A 24,433-nucleotide genomic window follows, 5' to 3' on the forward strand; every position below is an offset into this window, starting at 1 on the left:
AGGTTGTTCACCATTTTTTGATTACTTGTTCACTGTGGAGGCATGTGAAAAACCCCCAAAACATTTTCTTCCATGAATTCAACATAACATGGGATGAGTAATTAATATAAATATTATCACTTTGTTGGTGAAGTGTTCCTTTAAAGTATCTAGCTGAGACCCCCCTGTCACAAGTTAGGGCGTCAGTGAGGACAACCAAAGATTAATTTTTTTTTGTCCGATTTTATCTTTGAACAAAACGGGAACCCAAACCCCCAGAGGCCCCAAAAATCACAGGTTTACTCCTTTCAAATAGGATTTTCTACTTTTTTAAATTGAAAAGTTGTCAGGGAGTTTGCACAGCTAAAGTACATCAACTAAACTAGAGATTACATTATCAGCTGATCTTTTGCTGTCCTGTGTTGTAGAGGAACTGTTTCAAAACCTAGTTTTAAGACCTATTAAGACCCCCTTTTTTACTCTCTATTGTGCTCACATGTTGCATATTTTTTTGTTAATCAGATTGCCTAACTTTTCTTTCCTTAGGCATTTTTTGGCTTTAATGGAAAGACAGTATTGTAAAAGCAGACAGAGAACAAGGGAAGGGTGACAGGTTTGGCACATCTAACTATGTTGTGATTGTGTAGCATTTAGCTATAACCATTTGGAAACCAGGGCATTCGCCAAGTGATATTAATCCAGCACATCAGTGGGTGGTTTCTGAGTGTCTGGGCAAACATTGAAACTACTTCATATAGTCTGCTGATTGCATTGTGCTTGATTGAACTTTGAGGAGACTGGGTATATATATACAATTTGGGGCCCCTTAACAAATAAGTTTAGCCATGTGTCTGAAGCCTGAGGTAAGGCGTTTGGTATTTCAGAATAAAACACTATTTAAAAAAACAAAACAAAAAAAACAACATTATTTTGTGGCAGAGACTACACTCTGCCTTAATCTATTTATGAGCCCAAGTTGGGAACCCCTGCTTTATATCATAAAGACATTTTCTTCTACTTATTTGTGACAATATTACAGATCTCACAGCAAAGGTTTTAGATTGGTTTCATTTTTGAAAACATATAAAAGATCACTGACCCTTTGCTGGAAAACCAAAGGAGGCCGCAACATAAGTATGAATAATGATTAACATTTCATCCAAATTCTTTTTGTTCATTTGAGAGTTTTAAAAGGAAAAGACGTCAATCTTTTGGCATTTTGTCTTGATTCAAGAACATGTTGAAACCAGGAGGCTCTAATTGAAAAGAAATGAAATAAGCTGAAATAACATAGTAAACACTATTTGTAGTTAATGGACTAAAACATGCCAAACCATTGGTAAACCACTCTTTCTAAATGGAACTATTTTTGGATGGATATTGTTGCACAAATGTTTAAGCCAACAACCTAAAAACCCAATCAAAAAAACACTGTGGTAAATAAAGACATATAACTGTTAACATTAACTGTTAACAGGTTCATTATTTTGGCAATAGGCATTTTATTTGCTCTCTGTTCACTGAAATTGATTACATTGCATTTGTACTTCTAGGAAGACTGTTTAGTTGTTTTTTTTGTAATATGCTGAAATAGTTCAAATACCCGGGGTGCTGATTTTGTTTGTTTTGTTCTAACTGTGACTGTAACAGCTGGTAACTATAATATACTGAGAATTATTGGTTTCACTGTTTCTAACCAACCTGAATACTGATGTGTTTCAGCACCATAACTAACTAACGTCAAACGTCAGTGCTTCATTGTAAATGACAGAGAAGTGTTACATATTGCACCATATAAACTGTATTTGGGTTACTTTGTGCATGAGTTAAGACTTAATAAGTGTTGAGATGTTTCTACTACTGAGAGAATATATGATAGTGAGGATGCTGTTCAAGAATGTTTTATTTCTGAGGTTTGGCTGGTTGGAAATGTCTGTATGCTGTGCTGAATCTACAAAAGGGCATTGGAAAGAATCATGATTTTGCACTGAATATAAAGAGACACTTGTAAAGAGAAGTATGCTACCACATGTTGTTTAGTTCAAGTGGAGACTTTGCTACCATTGTCATTATTTGCTTCTCGATTATTTGTATCCCAATGTTTACAAGGTGAGACGCTGAAGCTGTTATGGATGTGTACCATATCTGTAATTCTGTGTGTTTATCCATGTGTTGCACTGTTGGACTGAACAGAGCAGGGCAGATGGGCTTCACTGTGAGGTTAAGTAAAAAAAACAAACAAAAAACCCTCAAAAGATGTTTATCCAATTACTTATTAGACACAACTGGATGCTACAACCTCTTTTTCCAAAAATTCAGTCCAAAACACTGCAGTCAGGCCAAGTCAAGTTTGTTATAAGTTGGGCATTCACTGCAGACTCAGAAGCGTCTTCTTAGTTTCACTTTCACCTGATGATGGCGGTAGGAAGACAGTAAGCTCACCGCTCAGCCCTTCCATTTACTGCTAGGGGCGGACGCAGACCCTCAAATGAATAGAACCATGTGTGCATCTGAGGTATGTCTGAGCCTTAAAGCTGTCGGAATAGCTAATAAAGTGAACCTGGATTTGAGAATTTCTATCACGGACTACAAATTGTTATTTTTTTTACATTTCTGTTTAGATTAAACCACCATGCCGGGAATTAGTTAATTATTAAGACTTAAAGATGCCAGTGGTTAGACTTTTTTAACCTTGGAGAGAGCCAAGCTAGCTGTTTCCCTCTGCTTCCAGTCTTTTTGCCAAGCTATGCTAATAACCTCCTGGCGCCAGCTCCACACTGAGCACACAGACATGAGAATGGTATCAGTCTCCTCATCTAACTCTCACCAACAAAGAGAACAGGCGCATTTCCCAAAATGTCACAATGTTTCTTTAAATCTGTGTTTTTCCTGCATGTACCAATTGTTCCTGTCGACTTCAGCTTTACTTACATCTAATATTACTCAGTAACAACATATAGAACAGGTTATGCTTGCCTCACATGAAAGCCCATGTCTCCTGGTCTACAGACTGTGTCGGTCTTGTACACTGACAGAATTCAGGACCCCTCACCTCCATCTATTGTCGGTGGGGGGGGAGGGGGCTCCCAGCATCGCCCCCTGCAGGACAAAATACACTCCTGTACTCTCTGTGAAAACCTCAGCACACTCTCAGTGCCTCTGAACAACGTTGCCAATATACCCGGACTGACTGACTGACTGACTGACTGAGTAGATGGATGCCTGGACGACTGATATACTAATTTCTGAGGCTGTGTGTGTGTGTGTTTTCTGACGGATGAATAAACGTGCAGATGATATTAATAACCAAGCTGAGTTGATGATTATTACAGTGAATGTGTGTCTCATGTGTTCTCCTCCGCGGCTCGTCTCATACCGCTCCGGGGGAGATAACTGACTCTGTTAGCTGACGCTGTTATTGGCTCACAGGGAGGAGACGTTCTGCATAGCCTAGTTTCCACTGCACTGATAGCCAGGCTTTACTCATTATTCTTGATATTACTTCCTCTGCCAAGAAAGCTGTTCTCGTGCCCCTGGTAGTTTATTTGTTTGCCCGTCAGCGGGATATCTCACAAACGTAATGAACAGATTGCCTGAAATGTGGTGTGCTGGCCTCAGGTTGAAGTTTCTACCATTATTATTTGCAACTATGAAATCAGTGCTTGAATTGGGCCAGTGCTCACCAGTTGTCCTCATTAGATGTCCATCCGACTTCCTCATTACTCAGTATAGTACAAAGAAATGAATGTAAAAGGGGACAAAAATGCTTCTGCTAGAGGTACAAAATGTTTCCGGATAAAAGTTTCTTGTCCAGAATCTTTGGTCCATAAACGCTCTCATAGCAGGGGTACATTTCAGAATTATTCGTGCACATGAATTACTATTAATACTTCATATTATATGGGATTTTTGCACTTTGATATTAATAACTCTCCTGCATAATTCATGTCCTCGAATGCTGCAGGTGCACTGCTGCTAGTTTAGAATACAATGCATGTTTTATTCAGCTTTAAGCACTCAGTGAAACTAGTAAACAGACTCAATTATAACTTTATATACTAAATGCTTATCAATGCAACAATAGCTCAAAATTTTGCTTTTGTCACTGGGTTCCAGATAGACTTAGTTAAGTTCTGTTTTTCGGGTGTTGTTTTTTTTTTTTTGCTTTTAACCCCCTTTTGTGGTGTTCACTAGCACTTTCGATTTTCTAAGGGTGTTGTAATTTTTGTGGTTTGTTCCTTAAATATTTTTTTCACTCCTTTTCTTTTCATTTGTACTTTATATATCCAATGTAGCATCAGAGAGGTTTAACAACCACAAACACATGGCCAGTCCCACAGGGCCTGCTAAGAATACTGTAGGTCAGTAAGGCAAACAGTTGTTTAGACATGTATCAGGAAGTGACGATCCCTGTGTGGAAACTGAATTTTCTTTCTGGAAGTTTTTCACACACAAACATACGCACACACACACACACACAGAGAAAGATAGATAGATAGAGAGAGAGAGAGAGAGAGAGAGAGAGATAAAGATAAAGAGACAGCAACAGAGAGGTCCAGTCTTTTTTGGCTAAATATGAAAGACAACTGCAGATTTCCGATTATTTCAGAGACAGCCTGGGGACATGCAACAGTGGTCTTTGTTCCACTGTTTTGACAGAACAGTTGAGGATGGGAAGGAAGCGTTTATAAAACAGGAAGTCAATCAGTGAGCAGATCGCCCCAATAATTACCTGCAAGTTCCCTTTGAAAGCATTAAAATAAGTACATACTGCACATGTTGAGGATAAGACATCCCCAACTGCTTTTTGAAACTAATATCTATTACTGCAATATTTAACTTTTGCTTCTGTTCTAAAAAGCTACCATAACACTATTTACATGGATGACATTTGCTGATAAAAAAAGGGAAAAAGAAAAGTGAAAGAAAAAGTAAGAAAATTTTAACTAATAAAGCCACTCTGGTTGCAGTCCAACTTGGAGTTTGGATGGATAGACAGATAGACAGATAGATGTCACTTTTCTCTTATAGCTTAATAACATTATAGGAGTAAAGTTATTGCACAGTAAAACTCGTGTATTCCTTAAATGCTCTAAGATAAACTACTCTTTGAAAGTACAATTATTAGGACATTACAGGAAGTTAAAGGTTTAAAAAGTGACTTCCTAGGTATAGGAGCAATTAGTTGCTTAATCAGTAAGTGATTGCTAGAGAAGTTAATTGCAACAATTTTGATACTCAGTTCACCATTCAGGTAATTTACAAAGCAGAATCTTACTGATTTCAGCCTCTAAAAGGCGAATATTTATCTAGTCTGATATGATAGTTCACAGAATATGTTTGGGTTTTGGACTGCTGGTCATCACCACAGGGATTATGATGTCCTTTTAATTTTTTAAAACTAGTTGCTTATTGCATAAACAAAATAATAAATGTATCAATAAATAAACTAATTGTTACATTAAAAAATATTTTTAAAAAAACAGTAAAAGCTCTCATAATAACTGAGGGGGAAGTATGCCTTGGTATAAAGAATCTAAATTATTCCTCTCATAATCATTCATCTCTGCATCCAGAGCTACAAATATTCATGTTGAATAAATAACAGTTTTCACTAATGCATTGTTTGATTATTAAACACTGAATGCTTATGCATGTTTTTTATAAGAAGTGCATTTCCTGGTATCACCAAAATCTCTTTTTAAGCAGTTTGTATTGTTATTAAGCATCCTCTAGTGGTCACGGCAGAGTATGGCGTGATTTTGTGAATGGCTAGAAAGCTACAGAAGAAATGAGTGATATTACGACAAATATTTACTTTTGTATTACTTCACCTTAAGGAAAAGACCATTTAGCCTTTACTGTTCACTGTGTGCAGATGTCAGTATGTTTTTTTGCTTTGTTTTGTTTTTTAAAGATTTTTTGGGGGCTTTTTGCCTTTATCTGATAGGACAGTTGAACTGTGAATGCAGGAGAAAGAGGGGAAGACATGCAGGAAAGACAGCAAGGACATAACATTTGTACATGGGGCGCCCGCTCTATTAGGTGAGCTCCTCAGTTACATTTTCATGGTTTTGAGGTACTTGAACTTCACATGAGTATTTCCATATTATGTTTTTTTTTAATACTTCTACCCTGCTACCTTTTGGAAGCCAAGATGCTGTTATTACTCCATTACTTACTACATTTATTTGCCAACACCAGATACCAGTTACTTTGCAGATTCAGATTATTATAAAAAATATAAATCAAGTTATGATTTAGCATTATACTGTAGATTAAGTTACCCTGGCTGTATATGATGTAATTCAAATTAACTTCACCTCAAAATGAATATAAAGTTGAAGAAAAAATGGCTTCACCTTTAGCAGCTGCCACATAAGTGATGCTTAGACATTACACATTATAATAAAAGTATATAAATTTTATCCTGAAATAGGCCATTTTACATAATTGTATACTTATACATTGTGGTATTGCTACTTTTACTGAAGTACTCCCAGCATTGACAGATTCAAACTGTGTTAATAATACAATGTTTTGGCAACATGTTCCACATTATTGTAGTTTTTTTTAAACATGTTTGCATTTTTTCCCCAAATGTCAGCATTTATGTGCATTATCAAGTGTCTCTCTTTTAAGTGCACTTAAACAGATTTAAAAACATTGTACCCAGAGCATTATGCATATTCCACTCTCTTGATGGCACGTGGCCAGTGGCTTGTAATAAAGGCATCTGAAGCACTAGGCTGGTTAATATTCGTAGTGAGAGCAGCCATTGCTTGTGAAATGATCGCCTATACGACCTGCTCCCAGTCTGGCGAGGCAGGCCCAGCAGAACCGCTGTCCACACTGAGTGCAAGTCATCATGTTACATCCTTTGTTCTTCTGTAACACACAACACAACAACATATGTGTTAGCCACGGTGGTCTAAAACAGTCACAACTTCACACTGTAAAAAAATGTGTCTGTAATCACATATTTGTTTGTGCTAATGATTTCATATATGTGTGTGCTAATCACAGACTGTATAATATATTGTGCCAATAAGTGAAAAACTAAATACCTCTATTCTGCAGAAGCAGTGAGGACAGTTCTTGCTATTGGTAATGATCCAGTTTTCACTCAGGCTGTCTTCCAGTGTGCCCTGCATTGTACTGCGGCCGTATCTGCTCTCCAGGAGGCGCCTCCTCTGCTTACTGCCACTGGCATAGTCGTCCCACAGAGCCTTCAGCCCCTCTGACACACACAGATCACTGCTTTAGATACAAAGCCAGACACAAGTGCCCCCACAAAAAAATTAACCTTCAACTATAACTAAAGGTTAACCAAAAAAATGTGTTCTCTTCTGTATCGAGACCATCTCTCCAGCTCCATATATACAGAGTAAGTAAAGGAGTCAGTGAAAGTTACAATGCAACCATACATCATATAGTACAGTGGTTCCCAGTGGTCCAGCCATTGGGTCCACATTTGTCCTTAGCCCTTAGTTCAAGGTCTACACCTAAGATAAAAGACCACATATTTGAATTCTCGAAATGTCAACAACATGTGGGCTTAGAATACAATTAAATGAAACACATTGCAAGAATAAAGTGTGATTGTCTAAAACTTTACAAATAAATAGCACTGCAACCAAAAAAGTGCATATTATTGCCTCAAGAGCAGCAACGCTACAAAGGCACAGCATGTCTAAAGGCCAAACTGGCTGGCATAAATTAATAAGGCCCTCAACAAAGTCTGCAGGTCTGTACTTTAAAATAAAGTGTTTTTTTCCAAACTTGACATGTCAATAAGTCACCTGCAGTCCACTCATAATGGATGCACTTATGGACCACAATCCACCAGTTGGAAATCACTGATCTAGTAGATACAAAATATCCACCAGCCATTCCTCTGCTTCAAAGTTTCCTCTCTGATTACTGCTAGCAAAAATATTACCAAGCCCAGAGTAAAATATTGTTCTGCTAAGAAAGGAGAGGAGTGTTGTTCTGTTATTTGTTAATTCAATAGTTCACCCAGGTTTGAAGAGTTCCTAATCATAAAACATAGTTTTCCTGCAACAGCAGGCTTTTACAAGACTTTTATCTACTCGGAAAAAATTTGGAGGGAAAGCAGTTTTAGGCATTGAAAATCTAAATTTAAAAACACAATTTCAGTTTTTGATACTCTCACATATGTACTGATTTACAATTTAAATTTAAGGCTAAAGTCAATAGTAACACACAACAATTTCAGACATAGAAGCAGTGCTAATCCTATCTCGTCATTTTAAAATATACACACACAACACAGTTCTTCTGTTTTGGGCTACAGTTGGCAACAACTGTTTATATTACTCCTATATCAGGCCATTTCTTTCTCCATTAATTAATTAATTAGTTTTTCTCGAATAAGGTGTAAGAAAACTGTGAAAAATGCCCAACACTTTTTTGATCTGTAGGACCAACAGTCCAAAACCCAAATATATTAAATACATAATCACAAAGGATGAGGAAAAAGCAGTTTTTACTTAGAAAATGACTAAAAGGATGATCAAAATAGTTGCTGGTGATCGACTAATCAATTATTTGACGAATCATTTCAGCTCTACTTAAGAGTAGCTTTAATCCTCCAAAACTGCTGATACATTTCTGCAAAAATGGATTGTGACATTGATAGGGGACTTAAAATCAAGTCTGCCTCCAAAAAAAAAAAAAAAATACAGAAACAAACAGACACACATGCTTGTGTACCTTTTGTCTGTGGCAGGTCTGCATTGCCTTGCTGTGCTTCCAGTAGTTTTGTGTTCTTCTTTCCCTGACAGTCTGTACCATGGTAGGTCTTCCTGCAGGTGACACAGAAAGCAAAGCTGCACACAAAGCACAATGCTGCATTGCTGGACTTATCCCGAATTACGGCCGAACCGCAGGAACGCCGAGGACAGTACACCACATCTACAAGGAAGAAGGAAAAGCAGAGACGTGCACAGAGACTCCTCTTATTTTCATCAACAAAAGGTAGCTAAAAATGTTCTTTCTGTATTTAATTAGTCTTATTTGCTTGAGAATAGCAGCTGAGCATCACATGCTTAGAATTAAACAATTCATTTTAATACACTGCTAAGTAGTGACCAATGAAAAGCATTCTGTTATAGTGTTTGACTTCCCCAGAGGAAGTACTATATCCTTAACTCTGGTCACTCCAATGTATAAAGGCTTAGGATATATTCTCAGTTTAACAAGGATATAAGGGGAACCCACCAGCCATGCTGTCCAGAGTCGACTGCAGCAAAAGACGATCATAGCGGCTGAACAGCTCCTCACCAACCAGACGCCTCACCTTTCCAACAGGCCACAAAGAGACAAAGTGTGTCAGGGAGTTAATCTCAATAAATGCAAGTTATTCCTTTTAGCTAATAAAAAGTATCTCCATTACATAGTTTGTCTCTTTACTTCTTTCAGCACAGCTCTTCATTCTCAAGCCTAAAAACACACAAAGAAGTGCTTCAGAAAGAAGCTGTTAGCAGAGACAACAGACAGGATTGTACCTGTGCAGGTGTAGGGGTGGCAGTGCAGTCTGCCTCAGGACAGGTGACACCCCTGACATTCCCCTCTGTTATCTGGAGCTTGCAGAATTCTGCGAGACAGGTCTGGCAGAAGATGTGGCGGCACTCGGGCAACTGCACACAGTCTGAACCGAGACAGCCCGTAAAACACACGCCACAGTCAAACACCGTGGCGGCAAATGCTTTCTGTTTTTGGGCCTCATTATGGATCAAGATCTGGGACAGGAGAGTTTGTGACGGAGTTAGGGAGAGACCAGAGAGAGTGTGGTCTTCATTCTGAGGGGATTCTCTGGGATGGGTTGGCAGAGAAGCAGCTCCTAGTTCACTTTGATCCAGAGGGTCTGAGGAGCTGGAGGGAAGAAATAACGGGGCTGAATCATTTCCTTCATTTGAGAAATCTTTCCGGCCACTTTGATCTGACTGAGAAAATAGAAGACTCTTCGATTTGCTTGCTGCTGAAGACAGATCATTCTGGTAGTCAGCTTTAGTCTCTGACTTTTGGAGGGTCTCTTCAGCCTCCCCCTGATGATCTGAGGCTTGTGCAGTACGGTTAGAATCATTAGAGGTGTTTTGGGTCAATGCTACGGCTTCCTGAGAGTCTGAGGTTCTTGATGGATCTAGGTCATCCGCAAGAGTCGCTATCAGATGTTCAACTTCTAAAGCTGGTGCAGAGAGGTCTGGTTTACATGGATCCGAGACATTGCAACTATCTGTGTGTCCTGGCTTTGAGTGTTGATCACACTTTGTGCTGTATTCATCAGAGGGGAGCTCCAGCAGAGAACTGATGTCCAGGAACCCAAGTGCATCTTCTTTAAGAAACTGTACCCAGGAGAAGAGCACCACAGTGCCTCCGCTGGCCTCGTAGAGATCAGTGAGCTGAGCACTCAGTGCAGAGAGCTGAGAAAAGTGAGTGAAAACAGACTGATGTAACCTTTACTGATACTGTGCAATCTGCACTCATCTCTGCATTTGTGACCTGGTTGTAAATGTGACCAATAATATTTGACTTGACCCACATGGCCTCTACCAGGGTTCCTACAGCTCAAGGTGACTTTTTTATGGGGGGGGGGTAACCAACATCAATAACTTATTTGGTTTACTTCAACATAAAACACTATTTTTTTGGTTGAGTTATATGATCTACTACAAATGCTGAAAAAAGTTTAAACTTTCTAAAGAACACCTGGAAGACAAAGGGCATATTATATGTTTATTGGTTTGTCTTGAAAAAAAGTTAGTTCATTTTTCCATTAATCAGATGTGGTAAATGTTTCTAAGGACTGCTGATTCCTCAATCTCTATCTGCCTTACTTCAAATTAGAAAAAAATATTTAAAATATAGATACTGTCAATGATTTTGAGATTACACAATGCAATGTCAGGAAAGAAATGATACATAAAATCCTTTATATCTCAACATTTTTAAGACTTTTGAAAGACTGATTTAAGACATTTTAACACCAATTAAGGCCTTGCCAGATTAATGAAGTTAAGGCCTTTTAAGACTTTTTAAGGATCCGCGGGAACCCTGCTCTACTGATTACCTGTGCGTGTGTCAGCCAGCTGCACGTGACGGTGAACGACGGAGGGGAGGAGGATGGGTAGTCCTCCGGGAGTTCAAAGGTCAGAAGCAAAGGAGGAAGGGAGGCTATCTCGTACTGCCTTAGCGTTTCACCTTAATAAAAAAACAAGACGAACAACGACAAAACAAACATGACCAAAGTACATTACACATAGTTAACACCTGAGGAAACATCCCTGGTTTCCTGTTATTGTTTTACTCAATATTGTAACATATATTATTATAAAATAATATATAGCAATAAATGTTTCATAAAATATTGCAGAAAATTGCCCTAAAAGTTAAATTTTGTTCACAAGACAATGTGTCTCACTAACATTCCCATTCAAAGTAAACTGCTGATTTAATCCACACGCTTCTGTTCATGTCATCAACATAATAGCTCTCTAACCGGCTCGTTTACCCTCTTTCAGAGTCACTGTAAAGCCCGCAGGCAGCTCGAAACACACTCGGATTTCTCCGGCAAACTTCGACTCATCCCGCACGAACTCCTCCGAATCAAAGATACTGTGGAGCGCGAGCAGTTCGTCTTCCTGCTCCTCTCTGTCCGCGTCCATAGCTCCAACAGCGTCCCGACAAACTCAGCGTGAGTGCAGGAAGTACACGTCTGGAGTTGCAGTTGTTTCGGCGGCCTAGTTTCTGTCAACAGTTATCAATATTCTTCACTGTAAATGTAAAAATGCTGAGTGAATCCTCGCTGTTTACTGCGTGTGTGCCTACTTGCTGCCAGTCCACAGTTGCCCGTCCCTCCGTCTGACTCATCGGTGAATGATGCAAAGCGCAGGACTCAGCAGTAACCTCACCCTGCTGCCGTTGACTGTACAAAACAGGTCAATATTAGCTATGGTAATCATGTTAAACACACTAACACAAGAATGAAGCAATGAAAAAAGAAATGCGTACTATTTTTTTAAATTTTCTAATAATAAAAATGTTTTTTTTTTAAACAGACCCGTTTTTTAAAATGGACTCTAACAAAACGGTTCAGATGTCCCATTGTAGTATTTGTGTAATATGAAGGTAAAAAAAAATAATAAAAAGAAAATTAAAATCCATGTAGCTTACTGTTGTTATTATTATTGTGATATGCTAATAAGCCAACATATATCATTTCATTTATCAGTGATAGTATTTTTTTCCATGTACTTTTTCTAAAAACTTACTTTTTCTAGTAGTTTGAAAACATGTCATAAACTGTGATAAAGCATACTGATCTTTATTTTTCCATCAAATATAATGGAATAACATTAAATAAATGATATTAATGTGAAAATGTATCCATTTTTAAACGTTATACAAATGGTAATATATATATATATATATATATATATATATATATATATATACACACACACACACACATATACACATATATATATATATATATATATATATATATATATATATATATATATATATATATATATATATATATATATATATATATATATATATATATAATGAATGATCTTGAATTCTAGTTTAGCTCTACTACCTTAACCATAATGGGACAAATTAACCATTTGGTTGAGCATGGGTTTAGACGTTAAAGAAAAACTCCAATTCATATGTACAAAAGTATGTAGGCATATATATATATATACTTTTTATATATAATTATTTGACCCATAGAAGTTTTTTCTATTTTTTTTGTATAGAGTTATAGAGTTGGAGGCAAACTGAAACTCATACTATTTAAAGGCACATCGACATCTTGTGGATATTTTTTTAGCATTACAGATAAACTGAATGGTGGAGAAAACTCAATATAGTTGAGTTCTACACATTTTTCATTAACATATAGTGATTCAAAATGTGCTCTACCAAGCAGCTGAGCAGAACATTAAAGGATATACATAGGGATATAATGGAAATAAAGTCAATAACAGTGAAAGCTTTAGACAGAACATGCAGATACAAAATAAGTTGTATACCAAAAGCTGGTACTGATTTCCACTCATTTTGTGAATTTGTAAATGCAGCCATTCAGTGCTGTTAATATTGCATAATTACACTAGTATTACATGATTAAAACAGTTTGCAAATCTACAGGTATAAATATTCCAAAGAGAAATGATTTTGGCTCAAAATATTGGCATCACTATCCAAATAAAAATGTAAATTAAAGACTTAGATTCAGAAATAAATGTACAGAAGAGCATTGAAATGTTAGGTAGTAAAATACTCAAGCTGTTATTCAGTACGTGAAATGTTAGTATCCATCAGTTGCAGCTGTAGTTTTCCTTCAGGTTGACTTGGCTCTCAAAGACCTTCTCTGCCATGCTCAAGGGCTTGGGGACTTTTTGGGATTTCAACTTGACACTCAAAGGCCTGGGGATTGTTTTGGATTTCAACATGGCAGGCAAGTGTCTGGGGCCTCTTTCGGATTTAAACACAACACTCTTCTGGATGCCATCAGCAGATGCTAGATTGAGAAAGACAGACAGACAATATATTTACAAGCTCTGTTCATTCAAAGATAAAACGAAGTATTTCCCAGATATTATACATCATTATATCCAAATGCTATACTAAAGATATCACCGATTCAAAACACTGACAAAGTTACACATTTTCATTTTATTAAAAGCTTATTTAGTGATATTTTTTTCTGGTCTGAGCTTCGGGCCCCTGGGTAAGGGTTCGGGGCCTGGTGCTGTTTGGGCTTGCTGGGTTGTAACTGTTGGAGTGAGAGGCTCAGATTCCCACCTGACACACGGATACACTCCTCTTTGTGTCTTTCATCCCACGCTTTGAGCTTGCAGGTCCTGGAGCAGTAGAAGACCTTGTGGCAGCGGCTACAAGCAGTGAGCTTCACGGACACAGAGCGGCCGCAGTGATAGCAGAACTTAAACTCTGGTTTCCTGAGAAAAGAGTCACATGTGAAGAGTTGGAAAAAGGCTCCTGAAAGTTTTACTATTTTGCCGCTGAACTCTTGGATTTAATTTTTATTTGAACTTGGTCAAGGCACAAGTTTAAACTAGAAAATGCAGTTCCAGCAGAACGTGTGTGAAAGCTGAAAATGATTCAAAAGAATTGCCGAAATTCCAAAAAGATATTAAATTCTGGTAGAACTGAAAGCTGAATACATTACTAAAAGAAGCTAAAAGCTAAAAGACACTGCCACAAAAGCTTCAAGCTCAATTGTGATCCTGTTAAAGGTGAACGTTGAAATGAACTGAAAAGGCTGAAAGACGAAATGCTTTATACTCTAAAAGCATAAAAAGTTGAATTCAAGCATAAATGTCCATAACAAAGCACAACAATTTCACGTCCACAGTTTAAGTCTATCAAAACTGACAAGAGAAGTATAATTAATTTGCAACTTGTTACTTTTACAAAGTCTGTAGATAAAAGTATGAAGAATAGAAGAATTGTGTAGTGCAGTAGATTAAAGATAATAAGATTTTTTTTATTTCACTGCAACTATTGAAAATTTGAAAGAGCTTTCAATTTGATCATATTAACATTGAGGAAAATTCAGCGTGTAACTTATGAGAAACATACGAAAGATGGAATAAGAATAATAAAGATTTTGATAAAAAGGACAAAAGGCAGGTGCCTTTCACAAAGGAATGTATGTACCTGTGTTTTTCACAGCTGGGGAGGAGCATGTTTGAAGAAATGCCACCTGCTCCTGTGTACCTCTCTGTGCTACCGGTACCTGCTACATAAATGCAGCACACACACACACACACACACACACACTATGATTTACAGCCATACTCAAAAACACAAAATGATGATCTTTTTTTTCTCCTGCGAAAAAACACTGACCATTCCATGTGATGTTTTGATCTCTCTCTAAATTCTCTCTCTCCCTCTGACGAGCTGTCTGTCTCAACAGATCTCCCATCATGCTCAGCAGCTGGCGCCGTGTTTTGAATGTTTCCCTCTCTCGCATGTTCAGGGCGTGGAAGGGGGTGTTGGCAATACGCAAGTCCTGGATGGCAACGTTTAACACACAGACAGCTTTTAAGATGAAATTATGCAGAAAAATACGCCAATGTAATGCCGTCCAGTAAAACTATACTACTTGTTGCTGCAAGAGGAACCACAAAGTGAATCAATAACTCTCTGATAGTCTCAACAAAAGCTAATCCTTATAATGGTGACAAAATATGATTTATTGCGAGGCTCTTGTATTTGGCTGAATTCAGCTGAAATGGATAGTGTTTTTACGGTTGGTGTTTTACCTGGTTGAAAGAGAAGTGTGCATAGTCGACTGCGGTTCCCACAACATCACCCACTGTAACTGGCATCAAGATGTCGGCACCAGCTTTAGCTAACATGTCCAACTGCATCAACAACACACACACATATACACACAATTCAACCCAGGGGAGTAAATATGAACAGTGTGAGCAGCACAGTAGCACTGGGACCTTTGGGATGGGGGTCCAGTCGTGAGACTGGGCTCTCCAGCAATGAATTAGGTGAGAAGAAGTAATTAAGACTGCCACCTTGAAAATATGTCTGTGTTCAAAAAAGAAGCCAGGCTATATTAAATGATGCCATCTGCTATATACACCCTCAAAAAGGTAAATCAATCGTCATGGGTTTTTTTTTTCTTTTTTTTCCCCGTTAAACTGTCATTAACCATCTATAACAAAACTATATGATTATTCTATAGAGTACAAAAATATAAATAAACTATAAAAAATTCAATGACATGAACAGTTTCTTATTTTTTTGTTAATGTATTTTTGTAAGTAATATGTGACACTGATGATGATGCTGTCTGTTGTCATCCTTTATTGATCAAATGATACGCCAGCCAGACGACCAGTAGTGCCTTTCAAAATAAAAGCAGTTGTATGAAAGACAAGAGATCTCTAAATTAGATTCCTTTGCTTTTCTTTCTAAATAAATAGTTGCCAGTGATGTGTGGGGCTTCCTTACTAGTAACTAACATGCACTCAGGCCCATCTTAACTAACTTACGCCACTGATGCAACCTTATATTTTTATATGACTCAACATAGCAATTGTTTTTTTACTGAAGTACAGAAAAACTAAAAAATGTGTTTCTTTGCTTACTATTTTGAAAAACATGATATTGAGGGATACAGCCATTTAAGATATGTTTTTTGGAATGAAATCAAATATACCGCATTTGAGACCACCAAAAAAACACAGTTACCTGTGATGTTTTGAGATGTAACAAATGAAAAGAAATTAATTTGGATCTAAAGGTTTCACACTCTCAGTAAAAAATAATCTTTGCACACCTGATTTCACCCAAGAGAAGAGCAGGGATAAGCAAAAACCTTGAACCTTACCAATAAGGTCACGTTATTAGGCAGCTACATTTTGGAAATTTAGAAATGCCTGATGAATGACTTTGTAAAAAGTCAGCTGCGAACACTGCAAAAACTGCCGATCTAACCAAGTGTAATAATCTTATATTTAGATTAAAAAATCTAGTTAGTCTTGTTTTAGTATAAATGGATTATCTAGTGCTGACTAGGAAAGATCATTTGACTTAATACAAGTAAATATCACTTGCCTGGTCTTGTTAAGCATCTTTGTCTTTTTCTGAGTTATTTTTAACTAGATACAGGAGACAAGTCTGGAAACATCCACTTCAGGTCTATAGAAACCTTATTTTAAGCACTAGTATGTCCAACTAGGCTTAAATAATTTGCTTGAAATTAGTGTTTTTGATCTTATTTCAAGATTTTATGGGCTATAATGAGAGTCACACAGTTTTACTGGTTTTAAGACATCTTAACAAGCAAAATTTGCTCACTGCACTGGCAGCCAAATTTGCTTCTTTTAAGTGCAAGTATGCGTAAATCTAGGGTTTTTGGCCTTAAATTTGACAGGCCATTTTTGCAGTGAAATAAACTGACTGAATGTGCTGAAAAACTTCCTTGACATGTCTGTCTACTGTATGCTTTTAGGATGAATACCTATCTGTCAATCATTATCATCTATACCATGCCAGTGCTGTCTGTGTGTGTGCTTACCAGTTTAGCTCTGTTGCCGCCTAAGTGGTAGTTAATGTTGGCGAGGGCACAGAGGGCGCTGCCCACCCTGCGGCCCAGAGGGATGTTAGGATTTGCACCTCCTTTCAACAGCTCCTCCACTGCCTGAGCACAGAAAAGGAACAGGTTCAGGCAGAAAGTAAGATTTTGTTGGCGTGTATATGTCAAAGTGTAGGGGTGTGTGTGTGTGGTCTACCAGGTCATTCCCGCTTGCTATAGCCAGGGAGAGAGCCGAGTGTCCACTCCAGAGGAGGTCTGTGCTGGCTCTGTGGGACAGCAGGAGGGCTACCACCTTGCTGGCATTCTACAAAAAAAAAAAAAAATTAAATACAGGACTTTAAAATGGAATGTAATATTGTGAGCAAGCCTAATAATATGTATGATTTTCTGCTTGAAATAAATATTCTGCAGTTTTTGGAAAGGTAACAGCCATGCAAAGTTTTACATTAATTGTAAAGATATCAAACTTAATTCTTAGCCAGGTTACTGATTTGCATTTCTCTAGAAACACTCAAAGTACAACAAACTGTTTGAGCTCTGTGTGTAGTTTTGTTAGTGCCAATGTGTCCTTTGTCATCATAAAACACTGGGGAAACATAATCAACACGACCACTTAAGTGTGCAACATGCCACAAATCTGAACAATCAATAGCATGTTGTTTCATCCGTGACTGTGTGCTACACATGGGTGTGAGCATGTGCATGTGCAGTATGTACTGACCCTGTAGTCACTGTCTCTCTGGCAGGCCACATGCAGAGCTGTTCGTCCTCCGTCTTTGAGGTGTGGGCTCTCATTGGTGCTGAGGGGTTTCTGGGCCTTCATGAAAATCTGACCAAAAATCACCTTCGCAATTACTTTTAAGGACTTAAAAAAAGCTTAAAGGGACAGTTCATCAAAAATCCATATTTCCCCTGTTACCTGTAGTGCTATTTATAAATCTAGATAGTTTTGGTTGGAGTTGCAAAGTGTTAGAGAGGCCAAAGTTAGGAAGCATGCATCTATGAATGGACAAAAAGCTCTAGGGAGCGCAGGATGTAAACATTAACGGTGTCCTCTTCATCAGGTCTGTAATGTTAACTAGCTCAGTTGTGCTAAGTGCTATGCTGGCAGTAGATGCGTGCTTCCTTCTGCGCTGTGACGCAGTTGGCAGGTGTAGTTCAGTAGAAAGAAAACAGTTCCAACACAAAACTGCTCATAACAAATTCTGTGGTAACCAGGTCATGATTTCTGGAAAGAGGCATTGCTGTTGAGTTTTTTCAAGCAAATTTTTGGCACTCTGAGCACCACAAGCTGTGTGCTATCTCATTCAATTACATTTGAACGACGGCAGATATCAATGGTTAATATCTCCAACACTCAGCAACTGACACCAAATCAATCTAGATGGATAAATAGTGCCAAGGGTAAGAGGAAAATCTATTTTTTTTTTATTCTGTGTGAATTGTACCTTTAAATCAAAAACACATACCTTATCCGGTTCATAGATGTCGTTCTGGTCACAAGCCTGTGCATCTGGGTCAGTGATAGCGTGGAGCAACAACTCTGTGATCTGGGGACCTGCTGGACCTGGCAGTGCTGCAGCTACATGCAGGGGATACAGGCCTTTCCTCTACCAAAAAGGTAAGAGGTGGAGGGCAATTTCATAGTTTAAAAAGACGGGTGCGTGTTTTAGATTTTTGTTTGAGTGATGAAATTTCACTCTGGTTTTCTCTGTAGCTCGACATATTTCCTACCTCAGGTGGAAGGGGAATGTCAGTGCGAGCTCCACACAGCAGCAGCCTCCTGACCGCCTCAGCATCAGCCGCCATAATGGCTAAAAAGAGAACAGGCATGGGCACCCTGGATGCGTTGGGGTCAGCTCCTCGTTCCAGTAGCAGCTTCAAGGTGTTCAAACGAACACGGTGTCTGGTCAGTGCAAAAAAAATCAGTGTCATCAGAGCCTAACACATAGCAAAGGGAAAGAGAAAACAGCTGGAAACAGGACTGACTCAGTTTTCATCGCAGCCATTTTGCGTACGGTCTCCTGCGTGTCAGAGCGCTGAGGGATCCCGGTGCGACTCAGCGCTTCTGCGGAGCGCTGCATGGCTTCCTCTGTGACATGGATGTCATAGCTGCTGACGGAGCAGGCCGAGTCAAAGGTCGTTTTTTGGGTCAGTTCTTGGTCTTTACTCTGCTGCCAGACAGAGAGTTGAGAAGACAACAGTGTGTTCAGACATATACCAAGTTATCAAAGCAATTATCAGATAGGATCTCTGTGCTTTGTACCTGAACTCTTCCTGCTGCTTTAGCTCGACATTCCCTCCACTGCACGCTGCCCAGTGCAATGTGACCGTCCAACACCTGAAGGGAGCGCTCCACACCAGGCACATCCTCTCTTCCTCTTTCCTCTCTCTCTGTAACATCCTCTTTGGGAATATTTCTTGTTTTTTTCTCCACATCTTCCTCGCTCAGTTCCATATTCTCTCTTCTTAACTCTGTTTCTCTCCTCTCACCAAGCTCAGCATCTTCCCCGCTTTTCTTCAGTTCTCCTTCAACCTCACTTTCTCCGTTTTCCCAAATTTGATCACACCTGATCTCAGTCTCCCTTCCCTTCTCTTTGCGTTCATTCTCATCCTCCCTTCTGATCTTTTCTTCTCTCTCTTTCTCCTTGTACTCCTTTTCTTCTCTTTCTTCCACTGGATCTTTTCCCTCCTCCTCCTGTGGGTGCCCGGTGTCCACAGGGGTCCCAGGCCAGCGCTCAGTGATGAGCTCACTGTTATTAGACACTTTACTGCTGTGATGCAGGATGTGCTCTGTTAGCTCTGATGCTGCCCTGAAAACAATAAAACAAACAGGGAACTTAACCCTTTAAACCCTAGAGAAAGATCACTTTTCTTGTGCTGCTTTCAGATGCTTTTCACAAGTATTTTAAGCTTTAAACCCTGAGCATATTGCTGCAATTTCTTTAAGGAACTTGAAAAAAGGCAATGAGCAACCTGGTAAGAAATGTTTCTCAAATTGCAAGAAATAAGTAGACTTAGAAAATATATTTTTTTAAAAAGGTAGGGAAAAATATCTATGGGAAAAAAGCTATGGAAAAATGACTTTTTTATTATCATCATAATCACATATCTAAAATTATGTTTTATATTTTAAGCACTTCGTCCAAGTCTGGATAGCTTTGTTTTTATAAATTTGTTTTCTTTTGTCTTTTTTTCTTTTTTTTTTTTAACTAACCTTCAGGTTATTTTCTTGTACTTTGCACTTTTTGCAAATTTCTTGCTAATTTTTGTGTTATTTCTTTTTTCGTTGCTAATAACCTTCTTCCCATGTTTTTGAAAGAAAGCAAGCAAATTTGCTCAGGTTTCAAAGGGTTAAATTAATAGGGAGTAATAAATCTATGAATGACATTTCCAAGATAATATCCAGTGAATTAGCTTTGTCACAATTTGTAAAGGTGGGAAACATCAGCGTGCATAACAAAATACAGAATATAAACAGTTTCTCCTGATTCATTTGTGTAAGAGTTGATCAGCTACAGTCCTACCGGTCAGAGAGGCTACTCTGGTTGGTGTGGTTGCTTTGGGTTGTGTTAGTGGTCTGAAGTATATAGTTTTACCTGGGTGTGTCCGTAGTGAAGTCCACTTGGCTGATCTGGGGACTGTTCCCACATGGAGATGTAGATTTCAAAGCCTGATGACATATTAAAGTGCAAGTTTTTTTTCTTGAATTGCCTGCACCAAACACAGTTTCACACAAAGTGGTGATGAGCAAAGATAGAGAAAAACTACATTAGGCAGAATCTTACTTGAGTTTTTGCAGGTGATTCAGTCAAAGTGGTGTGCAGAGACTGGAAAGGGTAGTAGAGGACATGACACAAAGCCAGGGCTGACATGCCTTCACAATTCAACTTGTCGATATCGGCACCCATATCCAACAACAGCTGGATGACATCATTATGGCAGTTTATCTGACAGTCACAAGAAGCAAAAGGAAACAGTCAGAGGAACAAACATGAAACTAAAACCAAAGAATTAATCTTCAAATGTTACCTTTCTTTATTTTGTCAGAAGTGTTTACTGTAATTGTTAATTCATTTTCATTATATTGATATTTTCAGTGCAGGTTTCAATAACAATCAAAAAGCAAATGAGTAAACAACTGCATCAACAAAGAACAGGCAAATAAAGGGTAATAATGTGTTACTGTGGCAGCGATCAGCGCAGTGTATCCCTGTGAATCTGTGACATCAGGGTGGACCAAACCGGTCTGGAGGGTCAGTGACACGGCCTGCAGTTCCCCTCGGGAGGCGTGCTGGATCAACAGTTCTGAACTGACTTCCAAAGGCCCTTTGGGACCAAAACTCTCCCTGTCAAGAGAGAGAACAGCTGCCACGTCCCAGCTCACATTTTCAGCCTGTAGTCTGAGACAGACAAACAAACACAAACACACACACACACACACACACACACACACTATTAGTAAACATATAATTTCAGTGTACTTATAAGACTGTACATACCTGTACATTAGGAGGGGCCAGCAAAATGTCATTTCAAACAATGCTTTTTTGATGTGCGTCTGACCTGTGTCTGTGTATGTGGGCCTGCATGCGGGCCTGTAAGGGCAGGGTGGAGAGTGGATCTCGCTCATAGCCCTGATGCAGACAAGCGTCCGGCTCCCACAGCTCGCCATAGTAGTGTTGATCCAGCTCTTTTCTTCGGCCAGGGGGCAGCGGCAAGTGGTCCCCATCTGTTGAGTAACTCTCCATGCCAGGGGGAAGGATAAAACTCTCATCTGACAGCAGATCTTTGTTCATGGCCACCTGAGGAGGATAGGTAATTAACCGATCTGTTTTGAGTTAAGTCACAAAGGTCACATGGTTGCTCATTGTAGCAGTACTTTACCTTAAAGTCAGTTCTCGCTCCTGTCTGTACACTTTCAGTGGGAGGCTGGAGAGGAGAAGAAAGGAGACGAGAAGTAATTTAAGATTTTTTTGCACATTTATACATGAACATGTACATTTAGGGACAAAATTTCAAAACTTGTCAGTGGGATCTCGACAATATTCAAAAAAACGACAACAGACATACAAGACATCATAATTTCAAACCAAATACATGTATTCATCTGTGGGTGAGACAACAGTCAGCACGTACCTGAGTCAGGTAGTCTGTGGTGGCATCAGGCTCCATGTAGGCAGCATAGTCAGGAAAGTTCTTAAGGCTGAAGCCCTCTTTTACAGAGGTACAGAGCCTAAGCAGGCGCTCCCCGAGCCACAGACCCACATCCTTACGCCCATCTGGATAAGTAAACACACCTGGACCGAACCTCTGATCAGCGTGGTACAAACCCTGAGTGGAAGTGAGAGGTCTTTGAATATTTTATGATATTTAAAAAATTTAAAAAAAAAAAAACTATCCATATGCCTGGCATCCATCCAGTTTACCTGAAATACAGCACCGTCAGGGAACAGTTGCTGTCCGTACCCTTCCTTTCTGTTGAGGTAGAACTTGCCTGTGAACTTGTGACCTGTTGGCCAGCAGTAAACTCCATCTCCATGCCTGTAGTCTTTGTAGAAAGAGCCCTCATAGAACTACAAAATGGAGCAGATTGGGATGTTAAATAGTGACTTGCTTTGTTTAACTTCAGGGAAAACTGACAGGAGGAAGTAACAAAATGTCGTTGTGTTTATGTTACATATATCTGACGTTCACACACAAAGTACTATGACAAAATACCAACACTAACTATTTTTGCAAAGCTATCGCTTAATTCCTAGCTAGCCTTAGCTAACCAAAACTAAGGAAAAATGCTCTTGTTGTGTCATAGCCTGATTCGTTATGTTAATTTCACATTACCTCTCCATTTTTCCACGTGTACCTCCCTTTGCCGTGTTTGAACCCGTTCACAAACTCTCCCTCGTATCTGGCTCCGTCGGGCCACCCCTGTACACCGAGGCCTTGTCGCCTCTCTTCCCCGCTTTGAGCTCCTCTGAGGCCGCCGCAGTGTCGCTCTGGCCCCGGCTCTGCACCCGGCTCTGCACCTCCACTCTCTGGAGGGTCTGCCGCAACACCTTTGCAAGTCGACAGCATTTTATCAGCATTTTATCCGGGGCGTATCCTCTCTAAACATAATTCACCTGAATCCATTGAGCGAAATGACAGTTATTTTACAGTTAACGTTACAGGAGTTACGAGAGAAGAAAACTTTAGCTGTCAGAAGTCAGATTTGAGTTTTGACTTTCCTGTAAGCGCCGTCGTCATAACAACAGTGGGATCCTGTGCGGGTGGAGGAGCGGAGGTTTACGCATGCGCATACGAAAAACAAAGCATCCAAAGTTATAACACTTGATTTTTAGTTGTAATAATATTATTTTCTTGAGCGTTTACTTAAAAGTTCTCTCTATTGATCAGTTAAAGCAGCAGAAAACCTCGGTACCAAATACAACAAACAAAACTTGTCTATTGCATCACTTGAATTAATTACAAATAAATAAATAAATCAAAATACCTGTCAAAATGATTTTCACCTTTACCAGCAGAAACATCAAAGTGATGTGCATATTAAGCATCACTTATTACAGTCAAAAACAAACCTACACATATTTAGATTTATGAATGGCTGTTTGCTGTATTGTGTCAGTATTTTGTGCTGCTAATGTGTTACATTATTTTTTCTTTCAATATAAATGAAATTAACATGTCCAAAATATCCCAATTTATCTCCAGTGAAGCTAGTTTGAAGCTAGTTTGCAGTGAAGAAAATAAACATAACTAAAGCATCTATTAACTTCAATTTGTACTCAAGTTACTGATTAAATTTACCCCCTAAGAAATATGGGGGTTTATGGTTAGGGTAGTTAATTTGCTGACACTTTATACATTAGAAATTCACAAATAATAGCTCATATTTATTATTATTTATTTCCATTATTTTGATACTCCCCACAAAGAACAACATTAGTTGAACCAAATTAAACTGCATATACAATTCATTTAGCTCATATTAAATCTTGACATTTTCACTACAAATTTGTTGGCACAAATGAACAATTTGCAACCTGTTCCTATTTGGCAACCCCTGAAGCAAAAAAAAAGGAACCCCCCCCCCCCCCAAACCGACTAAAGATAGTGGATGATTAAATTTACAGTTATGTAAAATGAAAGTAGGTCATTGTCAGAGAGCTGGGCTATCCTTGTCAAGTGTAAGTGTTCCTCTGTTTTGGGTCAATGAAGCAGGACCACGCTGTGAGTGTGTGTGTCTATTGATATGTCACCTGACACGTTTTCCTGTAACAGACACTGCCAAAGTTGGTTTCAGCATACAGTACACTATTGTAAGTCAGGTGGTGG

The 24,433-nt window shown here is 38.8% G+C and overlaps 2 protein-coding genes across 4 annotated transcripts; both read right to left on the minus strand.

Annotated features, from left to right (window-relative positions):
• Positions 1 to 6,362: 6,362 nt before the first annotated feature.
• LOC121939425 (E3 ubiquitin-protein ligase RNF14-like) lies at positions 6,363 to 12,302 on the minus strand. 3 transcript variants are annotated; one of them, XM_042482457.2, is made up of 7 exons: positions 11,513 to 12,292; positions 11,072 to 11,202; positions 9,510 to 10,424; positions 9,223 to 9,301; positions 8,716 to 8,916; positions 7,047 to 7,219; positions 6,363 to 6,867 (listed from the first exon to the last, which is right to left on the minus strand). In XM_042482457.2, exons 1-7 carry the CDS (start codon positions 11,664 to 11,666, stop codon positions 6,733 to 6,735), a joined length of 1,788 nt encoding a protein of 595 aa, XP_042338391.2. In that variant the 5' UTR covers positions 11,667 to 12,292; the 3' UTR covers positions 6,363 to 6,732. The 3 variants fall into 3 exon arrangements, with proteins under 3 accessions (XP_042338391.2, XP_042338385.2, XP_042338396.2); XM_042482451.2 differs by having other exon boundaries at positions 11,501 to 12,292; XM_042482462.2 differs by lacking the exon at positions 6,363 to 6,867 and having other exon boundaries at positions 7,047 to 7,239; positions 11,501 to 12,302.
• Positions 12,303 to 12,562: 260 nt separating this feature from the next.
• On the minus strand, positions 12,563 to 23,375 carry ankmy1 (ankyrin repeat and MYND domain containing 1). Its single transcript, XM_042482176.2, has 20 exons — positions 22,940 to 23,375; positions 22,528 to 22,674; positions 22,238 to 22,432; positions 21,986 to 22,030; positions 21,665 to 21,903; positions 21,285 to 21,501; positions 20,887 to 21,048; positions 20,698 to 20,771; positions 19,365 to 19,911; positions 19,088 to 19,272; positions 18,833 to 19,004; positions 18,568 to 18,708; positions 17,820 to 17,927; positions 17,295 to 17,402; positions 17,081 to 17,203; positions 15,306 to 15,407; positions 14,887 to 15,052; positions 14,695 to 14,776; positions 13,819 to 13,973; positions 12,563 to 13,534 (listed from the first exon to the last, which is right to left on the minus strand). The coding sequence occupies exons 1-20, from the start codon at positions 23,171 to 23,173 to the stop codon at positions 13,332 to 13,334; spliced, it is 3,405 nt and encodes a 1,134-aa protein (XP_042338110.2). The 5' UTR covers positions 23,174 to 23,375; the 3' UTR covers positions 12,563 to 13,331.
• Positions 23,376 to 24,433: the final 1,058 nt, after the last annotated feature.

The sequence above is a fragment of the Plectropomus leopardus genome, chromosome 5, assembly GCF_026936395.1.
Source record: "Plectropomus leopardus strain MGB_pleo_1.0 chromosome 5, ASM2693639v1, whole genome shotgun sequence".
Taxonomy (NCBI): Eukaryota; Metazoa; Chordata; class Actinopteri; order Perciformes; family Serranidae; genus Plectropomus; species Plectropomus leopardus.

Coding starts and splice junctions, on each gene's coding strand:
- LOC121939425 (XM_042482451.2), bottom strand. CDS start 11,666: ATGGACGCGGACAGAGAGGAGCAGGAAGACGAACTGCTCGCGCTCCAC. Junction 9,302..9,509: donor CCACCCCTACACCTGCACAG/GTACAATCCTGT, acceptor CCTGTTGGAAAG/GTGAGGCGTCTGGTTGGTGA. Junction 7,220..8,715: donor AGACCTGCCACAGACAAAAG/GTACACAAGCAT, acceptor TGTGTGTGTCAG/AGGGGCTGAAGGCTCTGTGG.
- ankmy1 (XM_042482176.2), bottom strand. CDS start 23,173: ATGCTGTCGACTTGCAAAGGTGTTGCGGCAGACCCTCCAGAGAGTGGA. Junction 19,912..20,697: donor TTCACTACGGACACACCCAG/GTAAAACTATAT, acceptor TATTGTTTTCAG/GGCAGCATCAGAGCTAACAG. Junction 17,204..17,294: donor TAGCAAGCGGGAATGACCTG/GTAGACCACACA, acceptor TTCTGTGCTCAG/GCAGTGGAGGAGCTGTTGAA.